Source organism: Herpailurus yagouaroundi, unplaced genomic scaffold (genome assembly GCF_014898765.1).
Source record: "Herpailurus yagouaroundi ecotype Mexico unplaced genomic scaffold, PumYag 166, whole genome shotgun sequence".
Lineage (NCBI taxonomy): Eukaryota > Metazoa > Chordata > Mammalia > Carnivora > Felidae > Herpailurus > Herpailurus yagouaroundi.
The window spans coordinates 4,931,874-4,949,067 of NW_024412407.1; the positions used below are offsets into that span (position 1 = coordinate 4,931,874).

At 54.0% G+C, this 17,194-nt stretch overlaps 1 protein-coding gene and 2 long non-coding RNA genes across 3 annotated transcripts in view; 2 read left to right on the top strand and 1 right to left on the bottom strand.

The window, feature by feature from the left end:
- The window catches only part of LOC121038600 (uncharacterized), a 51,855-nt gene that overhangs the window by 20,329 nt on the left and 14,332 nt on the right, over nt 1–17,194 (top strand). Inside the window, exon 2 of the long non-coding RNA XR_005794414.1 lies at nt 3,165–3,218. This is a non-coding gene — a long non-coding RNA (uncharacterized LOC121038600). The remainder of the gene's footprint in view (nt 1–3,164; nt 3,219–17,194) is intronic.
- AQP2 (aquaporin 2) lies at nt 6,684–11,807 on the bottom strand. Its single transcript, XM_040488195.1, has 4 exons — nt 11,448–11,807; nt 8,478–8,642; nt 7,988–8,068; nt 6,684–7,274 (listed from the first exon to the last, which is right to left on the bottom strand). The coding sequence occupies exons 1-4, from the start codon at nt 11,805–11,807 to the stop codon at nt 7,065–7,067; spliced, it is 816 nt and encodes a 271-aa protein (XP_040344129.1). The 3' UTR covers nt 6,684–7,064.
- LOC121038601 (uncharacterized) lies at nt 7,246–12,456 on the top strand. Its single transcript, XR_005794415.1, has 2 exons — nt 7,246–7,394; nt 10,952–12,456. It is a non-coding gene; the product is annotated as an uncharacterized LOC121038601 (long non-coding RNA).

Consider the following 17,194-nt stretch of genomic DNA (forward strand, 5'->3'; position numbering starts at 1 on the left):
CGGGGACCCGCGCGTGGTGCGCCCCGGGCGGCTCCTGCGCTCTCCTCCGCGCTGCTTGTGCCGGCTCCCTGCGAGACTTCTCCGGTTCCGGTCTCGCCGGGCCGACTGTTCTCGGGCCGTCTACCTCCGCTGGCCTTCTATCTCCGTCCTTGGTCTTCCCCTTTTCTTCTCCTCGGGTCCTGGGTCCAGCTCCTCCTTTTCCTCCTGCGACCCGGGCATCCTGACCCGGCCTCACTCCCGGCAGGGCTGGAATGATGCGATTCCCCAGAGGGCAGCTCCACTCAGCTCCCTGCCCGGCGATGGCGGGGGCGGGTGGCCGGGCTGGGCCGTGCGGGGCGGTCCGGCCGTCGTGGGCCTCTCCCTGGCCAGGCCAGGCTGGCTTCCCGGGTTGGAGCGGGGCGTTTTGGGAAAAGCGGGCACAGTGCCAGCCTGTCCTGCGCTTGGCAGTCCTCGACGCCCGGTAGCCCCAGGAGGCACCCTCTCCTGGGCAGCCCTGGCAGCCCCTCCGGGGGTGCAGAACTCGGGATTCCAGTGAGTCCCGAAGAGGGTGGCGGCTGGGAGTTCACTTTGTCCATGGGACGGGAGGGAGCATGACCGGCTTCGGTTTTGTTTTGGGTCAGAGACGAGCCCCTGGAACTAGGGGTGGGGGGTGCTGGCGCACCACCGACCTCCTGCGCCTGGTCTTGGCCTGTCCTGCCTTCCTCCTGGAGTCCCCTACTCTGGATCCCAGGTTTTCCCTCTCCTCCTCTGCGGCTCACCTCCTCCTTTGTCTTCTTGGTCTTCTCTTCCTTCAAACCCTCACTCAGTCTTGATTCCTCTCCCTCTTGCAATCTCTGCTCTGCTCTTGTTCTCCTTCGGTCTCTCCCTCCAAAACCTGTCTCTCTCTTTCAGACTTCTTGTCTGTCTCTTCAGTCTCTTCACCTGCCCTTCTCTCTCTGGCAGTCTCTTCCTCTCTCCGTCTGTGTCTCAGTCTGCCTCACGATCTCTTCGTCCCTGTGTCTCATTTGCGTCTCTGCCTCTTAGGCTCGCTCTCTGTCTTTCTCCTTCCAGTTTTCCTTCTTTCCCCCTTCTTCTTTCCTTTTACAGTCTTAGCCTTAGGCTCTGGCTCAGTCTCTCTTCACCTCTGTTTCTATCTCTTCTGTTTCATTTTCCTTTGCCTTTTAATTTGTGACTTTCTTTGCTTCTGTCTCTACCTCAGTTTCCATGTCCATCTCTATTACGTGTGGTCTTTTCCAGCCCTCCCACCCCTGGACTGGGTGACACTTTCTTCCAGCTGCCACCCCCTCCTCCTGTCCTTATCCCTTCTCCCTGAGCTCCCAGCTGCTCTCCACCGGCCCTCTCACCCCTCCCCCTTCCCAGTCTCGGGTTAGGCACGTAGGGAATGAGGCTGGAGGGCCCTCCAGGGTTTGGAGGAGGGGCAAGGGCCCACCCCCAGGATCCCTGGAGAGGAGTTCCACTAAAGACTCCACCATCTGCTACTACCAGGCGTCCTTGGGAAGCACTCAGCCCAGTGCCCGGTACTGACTAAGGCTCAGTAGAGTTTGCTCATGTTGTGTGTGTATGTGACTATACTTTTCCAAGTCCCCCGAGGGCTCCGTGTGGAGCTATGCAGAGGGTGCAGCAGAAGGAGAAAACAGGTACCCTTCTGGTAGTCTGTCCAGCGGGGACGAGGGGGAGGGGCCCGGAGGAAAGCCAAAGACCTGGAGGAGCGGGCTCTGGGCTCCGTGGCAGCTAAGAGGCCAAAGAAAACAGGGACCAAAGAAACCCCGCTATTGTTCCTCCTCAGTTCCGTGTTTCCTCCCAGAGCAGCTCCTCCTCCACTTCTCTCCTCTGAAGGCAGAGGTCTGTCTGTCCTTTCTGCCATGCGTCCTGGAGCCCTGCCCCTGGAAGAGCATAGCAGCTGTGCCCTGGATTTTCACCTGGGTTTGGGGCTGAGGACAGGCCTGTCCCAGACTGGAAAAATGACCCTGATGATCCCCCACCCCCCACCCCAGGCCTCAGAGGGCACAACTGGTCACGTTTCCAAGGCCTGTGCCTGAGGTCCGTCCATCTCTCTCCAAACATCAGGGTTGCTCTGTTCCAAGGTTGTCATGAGAAACTACTATAGCTACTAGGTCCTGGAATTGTCTTTGCCCTGAGAACTCAGGCCCTGCCTTGCCAGCCCCAGAGGGATGCTTTCCGCGACCTCTCTGGGCTGGGAAATAGATCTCCCCCTGTGCGGCAGGGAGAGTTAGAATCTCTCAGGGAGAGCCCCCTTCCCTCCTCTCCCGATATAGGGACCCCTGTATTCCCTGGAACAGGTAGAAATGGTAGGGTAACTGGCAGCAGATATGCCCCTGGGGCCCCACCCACTCCCCAGCGTTGAGAAGAATCATTCATTCATTCCACAAGGGCTTATTGAGCAGTCGCTGTTTAGCAGGCACTGTTCTAAGCACTGGGGGTATAGCCATGAGCTAGCAGACTACCTGACTGCCTGCGGGAGCGAACATTCTAGTGAAAGGAGACAGATAAACAATGGACACATGTAAATTAGATAGTGTGATAGAATCTGGTAAGTGCTATGGAAGCACAGAATATGGTAAGGGGGCTGGGCAGGCTGGGATGGGAGTGAAGGTTTCTTGAAATTTTCAGTAGGGTGTCAGTGTAGGTCTTATTGAGAGGCTGACATCTGAGCAAGCACTTGAAAGAAGAGAGGGGGAGATCCAGGCATATATCTGGGAGAAGAACATTCCAGGCAGAGGGAACAGCCAGGGTTACTGGAGCAGAGAGAACACTGGAAGAGCATAAGGAGGTGAACACAGAGGTGGCAGAGGGGGGCAGACCCGTGCACCACCAAAAGGCCTGCAGGCTTCACTGGAGAGAATGAAGAAGTCACTGAGCTGAGGACTGGTATGGTCTGACAAAGTGTTTTTTTTTTTTTTTTTTTTTAAAATTTTTTTAATGTTTATTTCTAAGAGAGAGAGAGGGAGCAGGGGAGGGGCAGAGAGAGAGGGAGGGAGACAAAGGACCTGAAGCAGGCTTTGCATCGTCACTGCAGAGGCCCATGTGGGGCTCGAACTCACAAACTGTGAGATCATGACCTGAGCTGAAGTCGGATGCCTAGCTGACTGAGCCACCCAGGTGGTCTGACAAAGTTTTTTAACTTTTTTTTTTTTTTTTAACAGCAACTCCTTTGCTGTTGTGTTGAGAAGAGACCAGAGGGACAGGAATAAAAGCAGGTAGGCTCCTATCCAGGGAGAGGTGACAGTGCCCTGGACCTGACTGGGATCTGGATGGGATTCTGGATCCCTCAAAAAGGCAGCACTGACTGGATCCCCTGATGGAGCCCGTGTGGCATATGAGAACAAGGAGTCAAGGTGACTGGAGCTTTTTGGCCTGTGCAGCTCAAAGACAGAGATGTATCCGTTGAGATGGGGAGGACGGTGAGAGGAGCAGGTCTGGGGAGCAGAGCAGGTCAGTTTCAGATATGTTGAGTATTAGGTGTTGTCCCAGACCATGGAGCTCCCTGTCCTGACTTTCCGACACGGTGCTACAGCCAGCACGAGGGGACCAAAAGGGACCGTTCTTTGCTCTCTCTGAAGGACACGCAGTTTGCCGGTATCTCGGTGCTCTCTCCATGGTGCCACCTGGGTCACAAAGCCCAGGGTGCCCATTTTGGCCAGGTTGGCTGTGGGAATTTGCCACCACAGGCTACCTCAGTTGACTTGCTTATTCAGCATTGAAATTCCTTCTGGACCATACCTAACAGCAGCTCTGGGGAGCTCATGACACGTGAGAGACGCCAGTCTGTCTTCTGGCACTTTGGACGATATTGACCATTTCTAAGTTGTGGAAGAAATAGCACTTATTGGCAAATGAGCATTTATTGAGTGCTTACTATTTACAGTGCACTGTGCCAGACAAGACAGAGGAAGGAAGATAGATAGGAGAATACCATCCAAGAGCCGGAAGGAGCCCTGCCCCCAAAGGGCTTACAGTCTTGTCTGGGAGGCACTGCATATATACAGAATCACAGCTTAAAGACACAAGACAACGTCAAGGCAACATTTTGCAGGCACAAAGTGAGGATGTGGGAATGGGTGCTTCTGGGACCTGGTGGTCAGCCACCTTTTCCCTTTAGCTCAAAGCCCTCTCTGTCCCCAGCTCGAGGACCTGGAAGCCTAGCCGCCTGCCTCCATGGTGCCCTGCCTCTGTCTGGTACTGAGTGTGTCTGACCTCCATCCTCCTCCGGCCTGGGAGCTTTTTAAGGGCAGAAACCAGCCTGGTGTTCTTTGTCCTTTACTCCCTACCCTGCTGTGGCCATCCCCAAGAGATCGTGTCCATCACAAGACAGAGGGCTGGGCTTGGACAGGCGCAGGGGCTCCCAAGAGGGAACCAGGACTTGCCTCAGACCAGACCTGGTCTCCTGTGAGTTCTGCAGGGACAGACCATGGGCTTTTGAATAAGAAGGCCTGAGTTCAAGCCTTGGCTCCACTACATTCAGCTGTATGACTTTAGATCAGTCTCTGAAATGCAGTTCCTTAATCTATAGAATGGGAAGAACGATATTTGTTCCGCCTGTCTCACAGGGTTGGGAGATAATCACAGGAGATGATAGGGATTGTGCCGGAAATGTTAAAAGCCCGAGTAGCTGGAAGTCATTGTTCTTCTCTAACCCACCTGAAGTTTTAAGAGGAATAGATGAGCCAGTGCATATAAAACACCCAACACACTGGTTGGGACACAGGAGATGGTCAGTTGGCATCAGGTCCCCTCCATCCTCATCACTTTGAGTCCTGCTTCGACCTCTGACCTTAGTGACCCCGATCTGAGCAATCAGGACAGGAATTTGTGGGGATGTCACATCTGGCTCTAGGGGAGGTGCAATCCAGGAAGTGGAATAGACAGAGAGAGAAATTCTTGGCAACTTCTGGGGGGATCTGCTGGGGTGAGGTAGAGTGGGGATGAGGTGCCCGAGACACGTTCAGGCTTGGCTCACAGCTCAGTGCCTTACTGCCTTTGAATGTCCAGAGCAAGGACACTCAGCTACCACGAGTACAGCCCTGGAGGTTAGCTCTTTAGTCTCTGATATAAGCCCTCCCCTGGTAGTGAGTAGTGAGCCAGGTGGCTGTCACCAGCTGTCTGGGGTTTGGAACATCATCTTCATAGCACCTGTGGCCCAGGGCAGCCTTTTTGTGACCCCAAAGGGAGCTTTGGTCGAGGAAAAGAGAAAGAAAAGCATAGATGAGGATGTGGTCACAGTCACACAGATGTTCCTCATACCCAGTCCATCTCAGAAGCGAGTGGAGGTCAGGAAGGGGCTGGAGACTCTGGTGCACAGTGGGTGCTTGGTGCCCTGTGGGACAGACACAGATAAAAGCCTTGAAAGCATGGAGGCAACAGTGCATGGAAAAGGGGTCTGAAGATGCGACTCTTAGGTTAGCTTTGCAGCAGGCTGGAGAGGGAGGGAGAGAATGGATGGACTGAGTGGTGGAAGGAAGAACATGGGAGAACAGGCAGGGGGTGCTCAGGGTCAGGAGACGTTAAGAGGCTGGACGGGGAGGGGGCCAGCCCCAAGCCCACCTCCTTCTGCCTGGGCTCCCAGGGCTTTCCTTGGCACTGACCGCCAACTAAAGAAGGTAAAAGAGGCCGAGGATCGGGCCTCTTCCGTATTCTCCCCGCAGGAAGCGGAAATAATGAAATAATCTCAATAATGCGTGCTAATGGTATGAGGAATTACAGTTCACACAGCATCTTTACATGCATCATCTCACTTAATCCCAGTTAATCTCATTTGAGAACCATTGCACTGGCCTGGAAATTTAGAAGCCCAGGCTCTAGACACAGACCCACCTCTGCCTGGACAGGTCATTTCCCTTCCGTGGTCCTGTCAGTGCTAGGCTGCTCTCCCCGCAGTAACTGTCCTATGGTGGAAACTTGAGGGGGGGGAAGAGAAGAGAGGTTCCTGGGGAGGAAGAGCAGTGCCTGGGGAGGGCGCCTGTGGTCTGGAGCTTGAATGCCTTGCCCAGCCAGCCATCTAGGAGCAAGCGTGCTGGGAGAGAGGGCTCACTTGCGAAACAGTGTCTCCTTTCACCAAGTGTCTGGTTGCAAATCTCCTCTCCCCAAGACAAAGGCCAGGGGCCCACAGAGGGCTTTTGTTTTCTCTGCCACAGGCTAATCTCCGGGGCTGGAGACCCCTGGAGACGGGGGTCTCATGCACGCATGTGGGGGATGTACACACACATACAGGCATGCGCACACATACGCCCGCTTCCTTCTCCGAAGAGGTCTTCCCTCGGGCCATCCTTGGCCACCCAACCCTGCCTTTTTCCAGAGTCCACTTCTAGGGGAGCCGTTCTCTGGTTGATATTTCTCTGTCTCTAGCAGTGGATGTTGGCAAATCTTGGGGCCCAGCGCTGCAGCCCAGGGGAATTTTCCACAAGAGGCAGGGTAGGGGTTGGCAACCAGGGCCCTCCCCTCCCTTCAGCCCTCTTACAGTGGCCTCTGGACCTTCCCCTTCCCTTCTCCTGGGGAGCACTCTCTTAGAGCTCCTGCGGGTGATCAGACTGCAGAAGAAGTGGATTTATTGCGGGTGGGGGAGGAAGGGGTCCAGAGGGGAGTGAGAGGTTGCCACCCAGTACACTTGCACCAACACAGGCACAGCCACTCACACTCAGGAGCGTGCACAACCGTGCACTTGGGGACAGAGAGGCACTCACACTTGCCCACTAGCAAGACCTGACGCGCCATTCCCAGACCCGCCTCCCCAGCAGTACCCGAGTCGGCCCCTCCACAGCCTCCCTTTGCCTGCCGGCCTTCCCTCCCCAAGCGTCCAGCTCCCTGCAAGGGGCCAGAGGGTCGACTGCTCGCTGCCTGCAGCCTGGGGACAGGCGTTGGGGGGGGGGTGGGGGAGGGCTGCCGGGCTCACCGCCACCCCGCAGCCCCGGCAGCGGCTGCTCGGTACCGGGGCCGGCTGCGGACCTGGGGAGAGGAGGGGCGGGGCGGGGCGGGCGGCCCGCAGGCAGTCACTCGGCGCTCCCCCGAGCCGGGGGCGGGGGTGCCTCGGGGCCGGGCGGGCGGCGCGCTCAGGCCTTGCTGCCCCGCGGGAGGCTCTGCGGCGAGTGCAGCTCCACCGACTGCCGCCGCCGCACCTCGCGCTCCTCCCAGTCGGCGTCGGGCTCCAGCCCCTTGAGCACGGCCAGGCGCTCCGCCAGGCTCTTGGCCGGCGGGAACAGGACGTAGTTGTAGAGCAGGGAGCCCAGGATGGCGCCCACCAGGGGTCCGATCCAGAAGACCTGGGGCGGGCAGAGAGGACGGTCGGCGCAGGGGACGGTGGGCACGGTGGGGCCGAGCCCCGACTCCGCCGCGCCCTTCAGCCTCGAGACGCGCTCCCCACCCCAACTTCGTGTTGAAAGGTGTGTGTGTTGGGGGGGGGGGGGGTGTCTCCCGCGCGATTAATGCAGTCACCGGCGGATTGGCTTGGTAATGACAGCAGCAGCTGTTGGGGAGGACGGCTCAGGGGGAGGGTCGAGGTGCGAATTCCAAGCAGACTGTGTGTGCCTCAGTTTCCATGCATGGTAAGAATGCCTACCTCCTAGGGTGGCCGTGAAAACTAGAGCAGTTAGTATTTGCAAAGCACCTAGAACGGGGCCTGGCACATACTAGTCCTAGGTAAGCCTAAATAATAAAAATACACGTGTGTAGCTGGTATCAGTATGACCACTTGTGGAGCTTGCGGTGCCCTGTGCGGAGCTGTTTCACACCTCACTTAAGTAACTTCGCTTAACTCTTCCCAAAAGCCCATGAGGTTAACAACTGCTGCTATCCTCACCTGCAGATGTGGAAACTAAGTCTTGGGCATCACACCGGAGGGAGGAACCCACTGCTCCCCCGGGAGGAGGGGAGGCGTGGGAAGGGTTTACTGAGCTGTGAGCCCACTCTATTCCAGCCCTTGCTGAGATGGGGTTCTTCGGGAAAGGGAGGCAGGGAGGGAGGTTTCGGCCATTACCCAGTGGTCATCAAACTTGCCGGTGACAACAGCAGGAGCCAGGGAGCGGGCGGGATTCATGGAGCAGCCAGTGTAGTAGATCTACAATGGGAGGCAGGGGTCAGAGAAGAAAGGAAAGGGAGAGGATGGGGGTGGTGCGGGGAGTCCTTGCGCCCCTCTGCAGTACTTGGCCTCGGTCGAAAGGGAACCCCCCCCCCCCTCGGGATGGGCAATTAGTCCATGTATTTACAGAGCTCTGTATTCATTGGAGGCCAGAGTGAGACCTGTTCCTTTGGGGTGTCTGGGAGTCAAAGCTTCTGAGATGTGGCCATGTGCCCGTCCCTCTGGAGAGTTCTGTGTATCAGTCCCTCTGGGGGGTCTTTGTGTCTGTCACTTTGGGGGGGGGGGTTCTGTGTGTCTATCTCCAGAGCGGTCTGTGTGTCTGCTTCTTTGGGGGAAGGTCTATATGTCTGTCCCTCCAGGGAGGCTGGAAGCAGTGGCCATGACCTACCCCAAGGAGGTGGCCCAGGGTCACAGAGAAACCGATGGAGAGGGCAGGCGTGCCCAGGTTGTCTCCGCGACGCTCGTCTGTGGAAGCAAAGATGCAGAGCACCAGCTGCAGGGTCAGGAAAAGCTCCACGGTAACGGCCTGGCCAGCTGTCGTGTTGTTGTTGAGCTGGGGAAAGAGAGGGGGGAAGGGAGCGCTGAGCAGGCTCCCCACTCTGGCTCCCTCCTCCTGCCCATCTGCAGTGGAGGCTCCAGAGAGGTTTCTGGGCTGGGGCTGGAACACCTGGGCTTATCAGCCACCTTAGCCCAAATGAATGATGGTTTTTTCCTGGACTGTGGCCCAAAGGCAGGGGGATGGATCCCAGGATGGCTTGTGGTCCCCAGGCCACAGGTAGAAAACTGACTCCATACCCGTTGGATTTAGGGACTGTGCTCGTGTGCCTGATGTGAGAGGAAAAGGATGCTGAGGTCTCGAATTTGTTTCCTGAACAACAGGGAAGAGGTTTTGACTGCAGTGGGAAGCTTTAGGGCAGGTAACAGAAGGGCCTTCCTTGCTCTCTAGGCCATTAAGATACTGGTGTAACAAGAGGTCTGTCGTCTTTCTTACTGCACAGGGCCCCCAGCAAGGGTCTTGGGACTTGGGTCTGGGGATGGTCCTGGGGCGTCCCCTCACCCCGTGAGCCCAGGGTACAACTCTTTCCTTTAACTTTGCCTGTTCCCCTTGATCTTGCCTGCTTCACACTGCGTTTCAGACCTCAGTTTTGCCCCGTGGATTTGTTTCCTGCACATTCTGTGGAGGGTGGGGTGGGGGCGCTGGTGCCCTACGCTATGATGCCTCCACACCCATGTGGGGAGCCCACGGTCCCAGTAGACCCTGCCTTGGGTAATGAGAGAACTTGGGGCTGAGCAAAGAGGCAATTTCATAACCGGGCCACACCCAGCACTGGATTTCTCCCTTGGTTTCGTCATCCTGTCCTACACCCTGCCTTAGAGCACTGGGCACTGCACCTGTTGGCACTGTGACAGCTCTTAGCTCCCACGCTCCCTCTCGGGGCCCTGAACCTCCACCCCTGGGCCCTAGCCATTGGGCCGGCCCCCTTGGGTCTCTAGGGTCTAACCTCAGTCCCCCCTGTGTCGTCCAATGTTAGAGCCTCTAGTGGGGGCCAGCGAAAAGAGCTTCAAAGGCAGATACTTTGGATGCCTGTGACTTGCCATAGGACTCTACTTCCTTCGGCCTCAGTTCATCCTTCTGTCAAATGGGATAACAAAACAGATTCTGGAGGACTGTGCGAGGACTGGAAATGACAAGGGCAGAGCCCTAGCCCCATTCTCACTGTTAAATGGCTTTTCTGAGGGAGAGGTGTGGACGTGGATTTGGTGTCAGACAGCTCTGTGTCCACTTGCAGGTGCTGACACCAGCTAGTTCTGTGATTTGAGTCACTGAATGCTGAGCCTCAGCTTACTAATTGGGGTAGAGGTATCACAGAATTCATTTTACAGCGTTGTACCAAGAGGTAGGTGATATCCGGCCTGGCATAGGAGAGGTTCACATCAGTGATGTCTTCCTGGTGGCTAGCTGGCCTTTCCAGTGACCTCCGAGGACACCTGGAACAGCCTTGGGGGGTCATCTAGCTCTCTAGCCTGAGGTCGACCCAGCCCCACTGCTGCCCCATTCCGGCCAGGCAGGGTTCGCCCTAGTTCCTCAAGATGTTAATGCTGAGCAGTGACTTGGGGGATCCTCCCCAGACCTTTTCTCATCCCTGAGCCCCCAGCCTCATCATATTTTCCATTTTGAAGAAGAAAGAAATTTCCCAACTGGGTCATCTCTTCCCCTTGCATGAGAAGGGGCCACCTGTGCAAAGGAGGCGGTGGCCACGGAGACTGTGGAGGACCCTTCGGAGACATCAGAGCTTTTATCCAGTGGCCCAGGGATAGAGCAGGCCAAGAAAGGCCAGAGATTGAGGCACGAAAGAGGCACTTGCTGCCCTGGCTGGGGATGGGGGGGGGGGGGGGGGGGGGGGGAGCAAAAATTTGTTTGGGGGGGGAATACCACCCCCCCCCCCCCCCCCCGCCCACCTGTGGCCTCAGATGCCAGGGCGCTGCACAGATCTAGGAGAGGTGGAGGGCAGGAACGTGGAGGGGGAGGGATTGTGGCTTCCCCCTGAGCTCCCAAAGTGCCTAAGGTGTCCAAATAACCACTATTCGTGTAATCAGCAGTTAGTCACGGGCTCTGGGGACCTTCTCCAGGGTCTGGAGAGACCTTGCCCCTTCAGCCTTCCCTTGACTTCTGTACTTTCCCTGGTACTGACAAACTTTTGGCCCACCTTTTCCTTCTCTGAGCCTCACTTTCCCTGTTTGCTAAACAAGTCTTAGCTGATGGCTCAGTCTGGGTTTGAAGGCTGGCTCTGGCACTCCCCCCTTTCTGAACCTCGGTTTCCACATCTTTAAGCCACAGATGTACGCATCCCTACCTTGCAGGGCTGTTGTGAGGTGTCACCATGTGGCCTGTGAGGAGTACCTGCCATGAAGCTCACGCACGGTAGATGCCGAAGAAACATCGGGTCCTTCTTCCCTCAAGAAGACCCTTGGGACTAGCGCTCCGAGGTTCCTCCCGGTTCAGAAAGCACAGCCGCTTTGGGACCTCGTCTTCTGCTGAGTTCTAGCCCAGCCCTCACTGTATTGCAGGCATCGAGTCAACAGAAACCCTGATGCTCTCTTCCTCGGTGAGGCTCGGGGCAGAAGGTGCCGGCAGACCCTGCCTGTATCCTGCCTCTGCTCTGAACTTACTCCTCCTTCCATCCTGACTCCCTTATGACACCCGTGTTCCTGGCTCCAGCATCTCTCCCTCCCTCCCTCCATCTCTCTCTCCCCCCACCCAGACCTTCACCCAGATCTGGTCCCTCCCATCTCACCCTGTACGAGGGACTCCCCAGGGTCTGCCCCTTATGGAAGGGGTGAAGTTCTGGCTACTCACTGCATTAACAGCCAGGTCCCCTCGGATGTCTGGTGGCGTAATCTCATGGAGCAGAGCAGCCCCTGCCACAGCCCCCAGCAGCTGGGCGGCCACGTAGAAGGCAGCTCGGAGAAAGGAGACGTGGCAGCCTACTAGGCAGGCCACAGTCACGGCAGGATTGATGTGAGCCCCACTGATGTGGCCCAGAGCCTGCACCAGGGTGCCGATACCCAGGCCGAAGGCCATGGCGATCTGCAGCACAGAGGGCAGAGCCTTTGGCCAGTTGAGGGCCGAGCCGAGGCCAAAGAAGACGAAGAGGAGTGTGGCCAGGAACTCTGCAAACACCGCCCTGGAGAAGGCTATGGACCGGAGTTCCCACATGCTGTGAGGCCTTCCCGGGGCTGGCCCAGCAGTCGGAGTGGAAGGAAGCTTGTGGAGTGCTCTCTCGAGTGCTTTCCCTCTCTCGCTCACTCTCTTGCTCCCTCAGGGTCTCTGGGGAGGCTGGGCTGTGGGCATTTATAGGGTTCTTCCATCCTGGATTCGGACACGTGAGGTAGAGGTGGAGTTTGGGCCATTACCTTGTCTCTGCTGTGGCTGCCTCCTGCCCCCACTCCCCACCCCTGCCCACCCACATGCCTATCACCCCATCTTGGCCTTCACAGCTGAATAATGTTCCCCATTAATGAGCTCCAGATAAGGACTGACGTCCCCTGGTTTTTCCGTGTTTGTTCCCTGGTTACCCCAGGGCTGCTGCCCCAGGGCCTCCCCTACCCCCACCGGGTCTGTGAATGGGGATTCTCTCAGGGGCTTGTGCCCAACCCCCTCCCTCTGACCCAAACTGTTGGTCAAGGCAGGGACAACGCCTCTCCCAAAACTGACCATGAGAGAGGATGTCAGTGCTACCCCTTCTCGTGATCGGGAAGTCCTTCCTGTCGTTAACCTCCAATTATTCCCTCTTGAAGGAGATGGAAAACAACTGGTTGGCTTGTGACATGAACCTTCCAAGGCATAAAGGTTTTGTCTCTTCTGTGCTCGCTTTCTTGCAGTCAATTACCCGTAAGTTATTAAGCTTTACCTGCTCCCCGGAACCCCAGCCGAAGAGCAGCTCCCATAGCCTAGAGGCAGGGAGTGGTTTCAGTGGCATTAGGACCCTGGCCCTGGGGACTGGGGTCAACCTGGGGTTGACCGAGGAAGCTTTGGACTTCCATTCCAGCATCACCCTGCCCCATCTCTGTGATTTACCCTTTCTTGTCCATCTCTGTGAACAAGGGGTAATAAACTTACACGGGGTTGGGGTTTGGATTAAGTGAAATAATGTGAAGTGCTCAGAGCTGCCCTGGCCCACGGTAAGCTGTCAGTGAATATCAGCTATTATTCAGAGCATTATTTAGACTCTGAGGAGGAGAACAGGTCTCCCAAAACTCACATGGCAGGGTCCCAGAAGCTGTGACAGGTTGTAGGCACCCCCTGGAGCTCAGAGCCACCCAAGCCACATGGGCAGGACGTTTCTGTGGGCAGTGAGCTGTGCAAGCTCAGGGAGGCTGCAATGATCGATAAGCGACTCTTCGGCTTCGGCGCCCACTCAACCCAGCATCTGGGCAATGCCACCTCCCACAGTCACTGCTGCTCTGGCCTGGGATCTAGGAGACTTTTAGGTCTGGGTGTCCCCAGGGCCCACTCCCCTGCTCTTCCCTAATCCCTCTGGCCCTGCTCCCTCTGCTGGGGACCCAAAGGCAGGGTTAGGCTCAGAGTGCTGTTAGGAAGACTGGCTCCGGACCCTGCTCTACCTCCCGTCCAGAGGGTCCCCAGGCAGGTCACAGTCCCAGGAACAGAAGTCTGGGAGGGATTGGAGATGCAGGCTGGAGCCCCTTAGATGGACCATGCGCCCCTTCTGGTCTCTCCTCTTTGGTCGAGGTGTTTATGATCTTGAGGGACAGAGAGAAGGAGTGGCCTGATGACCCTTGATTCTGGGCAGGACCTCCCCTCATCTAATCAAATGATAATCTCTTCCCTCCCCAGAAATGCAGAAGAGGTGCATTTCTCTCTGTAAACCCATTAATTCCCAACCAAATTTGTGTATGTGTGGGTATACACACGTGTGTGTTTATATGTGTGTGTATGCATATCCGTGTGCATATCCGTGTATATATGTACACGTGTGTAGGTGTGTGTATGTATTTATGTGTGCATGTGTGTATGCATGTACGTGTGTACATGTATGTAGGTATTGTGTGTATGTGTGTGTGTGTGCATGTGTGGCCATTCAGTCACAGTCATAAAGTTGGAACCCAGTGGGATCGTAGAGGTCATCTAGCCTATGGATCTCACTTTACACATTAGAACCTGAAGTCCAGAAAGACTGAGACTTGCTCCAATTCTGGTCTGGGCCCAAGACTGGGTGCCAACCACGACTGGGCTACTTGTGCAGTGCATTCCTTGTGAGCTGGGGAGGGGGATGGTGTTCCTGTCAAAGCCGGTGGGGGAGGGGGTGGTTCAAGCTGTGGTTCCTGGTGGGCAGCAGACCTCCCCCAGGGGAGGGCTGCATTTTGCCTACAGTGACCACCACTCCGTGTCTTATGAGCTCCAAGGTGCCATCAGCTGTCTGATGCACCACTAATGAGTATTAGAGAAATGCTCTCTTGGAAATGAATTGTGGTGATGCTTTGCCCAATAATGTGTCTGTATTAACACCACTTATCTGGCACTTATAGATGGTTGGAATGGGAAGGTTTATGTTCTGTGTATTTTGCCACAGTTAAAAATAATTTTCAAAAGCAGTGAAGGAAGGGGTCCCGGGCTGGCTCAGTCGATTGAGCATCTGACTTTGGCTCAGATCATGATCTTGCAGTTTGTGAGTTCGAGCCCCGTGTTGGGCTCGCTGCTGTCAGCTCAGAGCTCACTTCATATCCTCTGTCCGCCCCCCCCACCCCTCCCCTGCTTGCGCTGTCTATAAAAAAGATAAATAAACTTAAAAAAATATTTTTCAAAAAAAGCAGTGAGGGAAACTGCCCCCCCAAATGCTTTCTTACCAATTTTTGTTTTGTATATAATGAAGGAAGTCTTTCAGATTTATTTAGATATCAGGTGTTTTTTTTTTTTAAGTCAAAATCACTCTTATGCATGTATCAAAAAGGAAATGAGAGGTGAAACAAGTTGGCTAAAACAGTCCCCAAATGTCTTCACATTCAGAGTCCAACTTTCCTAAATTTCTTTTTGATTTTTTTTAAAGTAGGCTTCATGCCCAGCACAGAGCCCAATGTGGGGCTTGAACTCATGACCCTGAGATCAAGACCTGAGCTGAGGGGCGCCTGGGTGGCTTAGTTGGTTAGGCATCCGACTTTGCCTCAGGTCATGTTCTTGCAGTTTATGAGTTCAAGCCTCGTGTCCAGCTCTGTGCTGACAGCTCAGAGCCTGGAGTCTGATTCTGTGTCACACTCTGTGTGTGTGCGTGTGTGTGTGTCAAAAATAAATAAGATAAACAGTAAAAAAATTTTATTAAAAAAATTAAGACCTGAACTGAGATCAAGAGTCGGACACTTAACCTCCTGAGCCACCCAGGTGCTCCCCTAAATTTCTTTTTTGATTCAGAGTCCTTGATGTTTTCCTACACAACACCCTCTGTGCTATCAGGAGGACAGTGATGTACCATTTCTTACAAGACTGTCCACTACTGTGTCCAGAATTTCTTCCTAAGCTTCAGACACTCCTTCCGGCAGCTTTGTCCAGGCCTTTTCTTGCTTCACAGGTGACTGGCAATCACTTGGCCCTCGTCTCAGTGATCAAACATAACACAGTTACATCTACCCCTGGGACTCTTCCTTTCCTGAGCCCCCTAAGACACCTGGCTGTTGTTTTGCAAGAAAATATGGAATGGTGGTCATCTTTGAGTAATAACCACTTGCCTCACTAATGTCGAATTCTTGCTGTGCTCTTCTGTTTCCATGTCTGACTGTATACACAATAACTCTGTTTAACTGCTAAACCACAGTGTAACCTTGCTTTCCCCAGTTTTACTGAGAATTAATTGACCCACATCACTGTAGAAGTTTAAGGTGCACAGCTTGATGGTTTGATTGATGCATATTGTGAAGTGATAACCACAATAGGTTCAGCCAATATCCACCTTCTCATATAGGTACAGTAAAAAGAAACAGAAGGAGGAAAAGTATTTCCTTGTAACGAGAACTCCCAGGATTTACACTCAACAACTCTCCTATGTACCGTGCGGCAGTGCCGGCCGTAGTCATCACGTTGTGCCTTCCGTCCCTAGCCCTTACTTATCTTATAACTGGGAGTTTGTGCCTTTGACCACCTCCCTCCGGCTCCTCCTCCCCCCTGCTCCTCCACCACTGGGAACCACAACTCTGATCTCTTTTTCTATGAGTTTTGTGTTTTTGTTTTAGATTCCGCATATAAGTGAGATCATACAATATTTGCCTTTCTCTGACTTATTTCACTTAACATAATGTCTTCAACTGAGATCCATGTTGTCGCGAATGGCAGGATTTCCTCATTTTTACGGCTGAATAATATTCCATTGTGTGTATGTGTATATATATAAGTGTGTGTATTTGTATGTGTATATATAGGTATGTATGTATGTGTGTGTGTGCATGTGTGTGTGTGTGTGTGTGTATCTATATATCAGCCTTGTTTATCCATTCATCCATTGATGGACACTTAGGTTGTTTCCATGTCTTGGCTATTGTGAATCATGCTGCAGTGAACATGGGGGTACATATCTTTATGAGTTAGGGGTTTTGTTTCCTTTGGATATATTCTCAGAAGTAGAACTGCTGGATCATATGGTAGTTTTACTTTTAATGTTTTGAAGATCCTTCAAACTATTTTCCATAGCGGCTGTAGAATGTAACCTTTTAAAGACATTTTAAGTTTTTAGGAATGAGAAGGCACGAGACTCACTTGAGCAATTTAATTATTTTTATTTTTTAATGTTTACTTATTTTTGATACAGGGTGGGGAAGGGCAGAGAGAGAGGAAGACACAGAATCCAAAGCACCTCCAGGCTCTGAGCTGTCAGCACAAAGCCCAATGCAGGGCTCAAACTCTAACCATGAGATCATGACCTGGGCTGATCACCTGAGGAATTTAAATATGCATAGGCAGTGCCAGCCATTCCCAGCTGCTGTAAGACACCACAACTGTAAGAGGCGTTAAAATGAGGATAAAAGTTACACCTTAGAAGTGACGAAATGCAGCAGTTGTAATATTAAATATTAGTGCTCATTCTGTTGTGCGCTGCTCTAAACATTCCTATAAGTGTTAACTCTCTTAACCCTGACAGCAATCCTAGGAGCTAAATATGATCATCCCAGTTTTTGGAGATGAGGGCAATGAGGCAGAGAGGTTAAATGATTTTCCTGAGGTCACACAGCTAGTAAGGGTGAACTCAGAGTTAGAACCCTAGGGGTCTGGCTTCAAAAGGACTTTTTTGATTGTGAAAGTGAACCCCTACCTCACCTTCTGAACCCATCAAGATGGGAAGGAGGTGAAAAAGAAGTCTAAAGGACTCTGGGTGATAAAGAAACAAGGATTTGTGTATCATCTGCTGGTGGCTTGAAGGAGGGGCTGAGAGCCGGGGAAGGCGGAGGTGGGGAGAGGGAGCCTGTGGGGAGCAGGGCCTGTGAGGAGGCCCCATGTGGAGCACAGGGACAGAATTCAGGACTGGTGCTGTCTGACAGCTGACATAAGGTGTGTTTCCTGCTCTGTGCCTTCCATTCCCCCCACAAGGTCTGTAAAAGTGGGTC

What these genes read in the sequence shown, in the direction of transcription:
- AQP2 (XM_040488195.1), bottom strand. Translation starts at nt 11,807, where the DNA reads ATGTGGGAACTCCGGTCCATAGCCTTCTCCAGGGCGGTGTTTGCAGAG. An exon ending in CCCTGGGCCACCTCCTTGGG is followed by an intron (nt 8,069 to 8,477) that starts GTAGGTCATGGC and finishes CTCCCATTGTAG; the next exon opens with ATCTACTACACTGGCTGCTC. An exon ending in GCAAGTTTGATGACCACTGG is followed by an intron (nt 7,275 to 7,987) that starts GTAATGGCCGAA and finishes TGCCCGCCCCAG; the next exon opens with GTCTTCTGGATCGGACCCCT.